General features: G+C 44.8%; 1 protein-coding gene across 1 annotated transcript; it reads left to right on the forward strand.

Annotated features, from left to right (window-relative positions):
• The first annotated feature begins 5,540 nt into the window (after nucleotides 1-5,540).
• On the forward strand, nucleotides 5,541-6,744 carry LOC307195445 (GTP-binding nuclear protein Ran-like). The gene has a single exon (XM_079939567.1). It carries the CDS (start codon nucleotides 5,807-5,809, stop codon nucleotides 6,455-6,457), a length of 651 nt encoding a protein of 216 aa, XP_079795693.1. The 5' UTR covers nucleotides 5,541-5,806; the 3' UTR covers nucleotides 6,458-6,744.
• Nucleotides 6,745-7,180: the final 436 nt, after the last annotated feature.

The raw sequence follows: 7,180 nt of genomic DNA on the forward strand, positions 1-7,180 counted from the left end.
TCTTAATTCGAGGGTTTTTCTTAATCAGCGAGCTTACGAATTAGAAAAAGCATCAGTTCAAATTTCCTAGTATATGATCCAGCAATTCTTGTGTGTGAACTTACATGTATCCCACCTTTTCTTTAAATTCAATCACTGTCCTAGTACATAGGTAGACAGCAAAGAAACAAAACAAAATTCACGCCCACCGAGAATGCTCTTCTGACTTCAGTATCCCAGACCGTAGGTCCACTGAGACTTTGCTAGCCTTTCAGAATCGTGAATATTTGAGTAAAATTACTTTATTGTTAACAGTCAAAACCTCAAGTTATTCCTTTCCGTGCCTTAACAAATAGCATCAAGGAACTTGCATTAATATTCCATTGAAGTCAGTCAGACACCAAATCTGATTATATTCATTTTTAAATTACCTTCACTTCAAGGAATGATTTGTTGAAATTTCATTGTCTCTGTGGTTTTATAAATTACCCTAGGAAATGGTGCCTCACAAATTTCTGCGATTCTTAATAAATTTACATGATTAATGCCTATTAAAGGTTATTAAGAACTTAGCATGATAAATATTAAATGTCCATTGTGGTAATTATTAGCTGTTATTCAGAGTCATTCTTGCAATGAAAGATACTGTGAAAGATCTCTGGAGGGAAACAAAAATGTCAAAGACAGGCCTGCCTTTTCATAGAAGCCTTGAGTTTCAACTTCTGAGTTTCACTGAAGAGTTTTCCAACCCCGGCCCCGCCAGTGGAAGGGTATGTATGGAGCAGAGCTTAGCAGAGTCAACAGGCAGCCTCTTTGGGTGTTTCGCGGTTTTTGTTTTGATTTGGTTTGTTTTTCCTGTGTTCAAGCTTCACTATTCCAAGACTTAAGTAGAGACCTTAAGACAAAAATGAGAGGGAAGGATATTCTTTGCCTGTGAATTCTCTTAGACGATGAAAATCCATTTCAAAGATACAAGAGAGGGCTTCCCTGGTGGCGCAGTGGTTGAGAGTCCGCCTGCCGATGCAGGGGACGCGGGTTCGTGCCCCGGTCCGGGAAGATCCCACATGCCGCGGAGCGGCTGGGCCCGTGAGCCATGACCGCTGAGCCTGCGCGTCCGGAGCCTGTGCTCCGCAACGGGAGAGGCCACAACAGTGAGAGGCCCGCGTACCGCAAAAAACAAACAAACAAACAAACAAAAAAGGATACAAGAGAAACAATACTGGCATGTTTTTTTTACTTTTATTGAATTATAATTGATTTACAATGTTGTGTTAACTTCAGCTGTATAGCAAAGTGATTCAGTTATACATATGTATATATACATTCTTTTTTTTATATTCTTTTCCATTATGGTTTATCACAGGATATTGAGTATAGTTCCTTGTGCTATACAGTAGGACCTTGTTGTTTATCCACCTTGTATGTAATAGTTTGCATCTGTTAATCCCAAACTTCCAGTCTTCCCTCCCCCATCCCCCTCCCCCTTGACAATCACAAGTCTGTTCTCTATGTCTGTGAGTCTGTTTCTGCTTTGTAAATAAGTTCATTTATGTCATATTTTAGATTCCACATATAAGTGGTATCATATGGTACTTGTCTTTCTCTGACTTATTTCACTTAGTATGATAGTCTCTAGGTCCATCCATGTTGCTGCAAATGGCATTATTTCACTCTTTTTTATGGCTGAGTAATATTCCATTTTGTGTGTGTGTGTGTGTGTGTGTGTGTGTGTGTGTGTGTGTGTGTGTATAATATATATTATATATATCACATCTTCTTTATCCATTTCTATGTTGATGGACATTTAGGTTGTTTCCATGTCTTGGCTATTTTAAATAGTGCTGTGAACATAGGGGTGCATGTATCTTTTCGAATTATAGTTTTGTCCAGATCTATGCCCAGGAGTGGGATTGCTGGATCATATGGTAACTCTATTTTTAGTTTTTTGAGGAACTTCCATACTATTCTCCATGTGGCTGCACCAGTTTCCATTCCCACCAGCAGTGTAGGAGGGTTCCCTTCTCTCCACAGCCTCTCCAGCATTTCTTATTTGTAGACTTTTTAATGTTGGCCATTCTGACAGCAACACTGGCACATTAATAAATTAATAGTACAGTCCTTCTTGTGCTCCCTTGAATTTCAAAAACCCTGTCCTTCTAAAGTTCAGAGTGCTAAGCAGACAGCCAGTTTACTTCAAGAGGCTCAGACAAACAGTGGAATTGCTCAGGCTGCCTGCAAAGTCAGCAAGCAGAAGGAAACCATGGAGCCAGAAAGGAAAGACAGGGATTTTTTTTGCTGCTCATTTAGTAACATTTCAAGGTGGTGATGTGGAGAAGAGTGTGGAGCACGTTGTCTGAAATTATGAACTGAGTCTAATCCTTCCTCAGAACTTACCCAACATCTTAAGCCAAGTTTGCCAGGGTTGAGTCCATTTAAGGAAACTGGTGATCACATCTCTTTCATTCAGAAGAGAACATGTAACTTAGATCCAACCAGGAAGTGTCAAGGACAAGGCTTCAATAAAGAGATATTTTCAAAATCATTGTTCCTAAGATCATATTAGACACATGTTCTCATAATATCATCTTGACAAGGACATGAAATGAAAGGGCAGATGTCAGAGGAGGAAGTAAAGTAACTTTACTGGAACCTGGGACTTGGTTCATAGCCACTGCAATTGGGCTGCCCCACAATTCCTTATCTCACTTCCCTCCTCCTGAGTGTTCAAAATAGGAATCCAATCCAAGGTCAGAATGTTCTGAGTTTTTGTTCCAAAGGAAGAGTCCAGCTTCTGTGTTGCTTTCTGGGAAGGTGTTTTCAGGGAAACTTTTTCTCTTCCCGGCATCACTCACTTCCAAGAGCCTGAGGTTGGGCATTGGATGTTGGTTTATACTGAACACGAAACCAGAACTAGCTCAGCATCATGACAGAGAAAAATCATAAGCTCCTTGGGAGAAATTTGAGAAACACGTTGTAGATTCAAAAGTTCATTTCTAAGACATCCTTGGGAACTCAGAATGCATTTTCCCGTAGGAAATGTTAGGTCAGCCCACCACAGCCAGCAGCACTCATCACATAGCAAAAAGAGTGCTGTGCTAACAGCATTCTAGAGCCTAATGGGCACTGCTTCTGAGAGAGCACATCGCAAGTCTCAAATAGGTCTACCAGAACCACAGCACTCTCGCTTTCCCCGGTTCAGTGGCAAGATCTTCCCCCATCTCCTAGCTCCAATCTGGCGCCAGTGAGCCACAGGAGGTCTCCTCACAGCATGTGGCAAAGCAGTCCCAGCAAAGGCTGGTGTGGGGGTGCAAGGCCCAAGGGGGAAATGGAGGATGTGAGCGCCTCCAGATTTGAGAAGTACAGAGCCATGCCCCAGTGAGATCATCAACTGGGATTCTGTAGGAACAGTCACCACTGAGTCTGGTGGGGCAGGAAGAGGGTTTAGGTGGGGGGTTGTGTAAAGAACCAGATTGGGAAGGGACGTCGAGCCAGATAGGAGCAGAGGTTTTAAGGGAGGTAATTTTCCTGGTAATGGTTTCATCGGGCGTTCCTTTGGAAGCCCAAGGAGAAGAGCAGCAATGGAGATTTTCTGTTGTCATCTTCACTGGTGGAGGCCCCTTTAAATGCACCTTACTTATCTGCAGTGCAGATCCACAACTCACCTGGGCCTCCCCCACCCCCCAGGGACTGCCTCAGACCCAGCTCACATGACTGTATCCTTGACCTTCTGTCCCATGGGACATCTGATCTCAACACAGTGTCAACATTTATCCTTCAGTGCAAGCACTAGGGGGCAGGTCAGAGATGCTTCTGCTTTTGGAGCTGGCTAGGCCTTGGTTGATTTGTAAGAACACATTCTAGAACCAAACCCTTATATCTCTGTGGCCAGGACAGTGCAAAGGTTTCTCTCTTTCTCCTCTCAAATACCAAAGACCCACTATGTGCTAGACTTACTTTGGTCTTGAAGAAACAAGAATAAATGCTAATGGTGGTTGGGTGGAATGTTCGGTGACAACACACTTGAACACAATGGGGTATATTAGAAGCAGTTGGAATCTAACCTATTGGACCAAAAGGAGGAAATGAGTAATTCTTCCTATGCGTGTGTTAAAGAGACCTAAAACAGTGGAGAGCTAGAGTGGGAGCCTGTCAGGCAGCCATAGTGAGTGCAAACAAGCATAACCACCTTTGGCGAACCAAGGGTATGAGTCTAGGTTATCCTGCAGCCACCAAGATCAAAGTAATCCCAATTCCTCACTTCATTTGGACTCTTTGCCAACTAATCTAAACAGATTCACCCATATGCGCATGCATGCCGCCTCTGAGCCATGGGACTTTCCTTTCCACCACCAGCCTACAGATATTTTGGGGATCCCTATGTGAAGGAAACCTGTTCTAGAGAGTGCAGGACCAGAGCAATGGTGGCCAGGATCTGCTGGGCTGACCCCTGACAACTCTGCTGCCTGAGCTTTCTTTTCTGATTGACCCTGACTCTACCGCTTAGGGAGTGTGTGAATTGGGCAGCTTATCTTAACCTCTTGCGGCTCAACTGCCTGGGCTTTAAAATGGGGATTTATTGACCTTGCAGGTTTGTTATGAGGGCTAAACTATATAATGCACAGAAGATGCATGGCACACTGTCTGGCAGAACACGGGCCCTGAAGAGCTGGGAACTGCTCGTTCTATTTGCCTCTTCTCTCTAGAGGCTGCCCTGGGGAAAGAAATACGAAGGCTGCTTGTCCTGTGATTCTCAGAAGTTTCACCCTCACAGCGCACATTCCAGGGGCTGCAGTCAGCCCCTCTTTGGACCCCAGAGAAACATGTGCACTTATGAAATTACCAGTCGAGATTTGGTCCACCAGAGCCTGATACCAGGAGATGTCACCAGATGGGTTCTCCCTTTGCCTGGGAGTCTAGGATTTCCACCGTCTAAACATCCTTCATTGCCAAATGCTGCCACCCTCAGGGCAATGCTCCGTGTAGGTGCCCTGCCCACCGGCCAGAGCCTGGGACACAGCTTTCCTTTCTGTTTCCCACAGGCTGATCTGGCATTTCATCCTGCACCACTTGGGGAGTGTAACAAGGCGAGGGCCGGGGCGGGCTGTCTCTTGGTCACATGCTGCCTCTGGTGTTCCTGCTGGAAAACTTGCCTCTGTCACATCTAGATCCGCAGGGCCATGAGGCGAAGCTTTGGGAAGGAACAGTATGTGAAGATACTAGTCCGTGGAGTATTTTCGCCTCCTTGTGTGTTCTCTTTCCTCACTTCTCTTTCCTCACTTCCAGCAGGCTCAGATCTTATTGTCTCGGGCTAACAGGTGGTAGCTCTGAGTGTGTCTGGAGGATGGAGAAGGGGAAATGCAGCTTGCAGGGCTCCCTGGATTTTGCTTTCTAGAAGTCTCTTTAAGAAAACACATCCAGATGTAGAAAACAAACTTATGGTTACCAGGGGATCGGGGTGGGGGGAGGGATAAATTGGGAGACTGGGATTGACATATACACACTACTATATATAAAATAGATAACTAATAAGAACCTGCTGTATAGCACAGGGAACTCAATACTCTGTAATGGCCTATATGGGAAAAGATTCTAAAAAAAAATTTAAAAAGTGGATATATGTATATGTATAACTGCTTTGCTGTACACCTGAAACTAACACAACATTGTAACTCATCTATACGCCAATAAAAATTTTAAAAAGGAAGTGAGATACCTATCAAAAAACAGAAACCCACATCCGGGCTTTGAAAGAAGTGAGAGGAAGAGGTTGTAAAGAGAATGTCTTGAGTCAGACGGGCGCGGAGACGCTTCTGGAAGCAGCATCGCGATGGCTGCGCAAGGAGAGCCCCAAGTGCAGTTCAAGCTCGTATTGGTTGGTGACGGCGGTACTGGGAAAACGACATTTGTGAAACGCCATCTGACTGGTGAATTTGAGAAGAAGTATGTAGCCACCTTGGGCGTTGAGGTCCATCCCCTTGTGTTGCATACCAACAGGGGACCCGTTAAGTTCAACGTATGGGATACAGCTGGCCAGGAGAAATTTGGTGGACTGAGAGATGGCTATTACATCCAAGCTCAGTGTACCATCATAATGTCTGATGTAACATCGAGGGTTACTTACAAGAACGTGCCTAACTGGCATAGAGATCTGGTACGAGTGTGTGAGAACATCCCCATCGCGTTGTGTGGCAACAAAGCGGATATTAAGGACAGAAAGGTTAAGGCAAAGTCGATTGTCTTCCACCAAAAGAAGAATCTTCAGTACTATGACATCTCTGCCAAAAGTAACTACAATTTTGAAAAGCCCTTCCTCTGGCTTGCTAGAAAACCGATCGGAGACCCTAACTCGGAGTTCGTCGCCATGCCTGCTCTCACCCCAGCAGAGGGGGTCATGGACCCAGTGTTGGCAGCGCAGTACGAGCACGATCTAGAGGTTGCTCAGACAACTGCCCTCCCGGATGAACATGATGACCTGTGAGAAAAGTGAAGCTGGAGCCCAGCGTCAGAAGTCTAGTTTTATAGGCAACTGTCCTGTGATGTCAGTGGTGCAGCATGTTTGCCACTTTATTACATAGCTAAGCAGAACATGTGCTTAATGTTTGGGATGCTGAAGGAGATGAATGGGCTTTGGAGTGAATGTGGCAGTTAAAAAAAACAAACAAACCTTCATTTTTTTGGACCTGCATATTTAGGTGTTTTGGAACACAGTTCTTTCCTCCTTGAGTTTCAAATATAAGACTGCTACAGTCACATCACAATATTCAGTGGTGGAATCTTACTGTCATTCCCATTCCTTTTCGTTTAGAATCAGAATAAAGTTGTATTTCAAATATCTAAAAAAAAAAAAGAGAGAGAGAGAATGTCTTGAAGAAGTAAGGTTGCCCAGGCTTCCCTCACGCTCTCTGATTTCCCCTCCAAACTGGAAACAGAGACCCCAGGCCAGAGGAGAGGAAGAGAGAAGACAGGGCCTGGGGTGCATGTGCTGGTTTTCTTTTGCTGCATCACACATCCCCACATACCTGGCAGCTTGAAACACTGATCGCAGTTCTATAGACCCAGCTGGTCCTAGAGTCTACAATCCTGGTTCCATAGGTCCAGTGTGATAGGGCTGGGTCTCTGCTCAGAGTATCACAAGGCTGAAATCAGGGTGTCAGCCAGGCTGGGAGAAACGCGCTTCCAAGCTCACTCGGGCTGGAAGAAC

Source organism: Stenella coeruleoalba, assembly GCF_951394435.1.
Source record: "Stenella coeruleoalba genome assembly, chromosome: 12".
NCBI lineage: Eukaryota > Metazoa > Chordata > Mammalia > Artiodactyla > Delphinidae > Stenella > Stenella coeruleoalba.

Excerpts from the sequence above, each read along its gene's own strand:
- LOC307195445 (XM_079939567.1), top strand. The coding sequence starts at position 5,807 with ATGGCTGCGCAAGGAGAGCCCCAAGTGCAGTTCAAGCTCGTATTGGTT.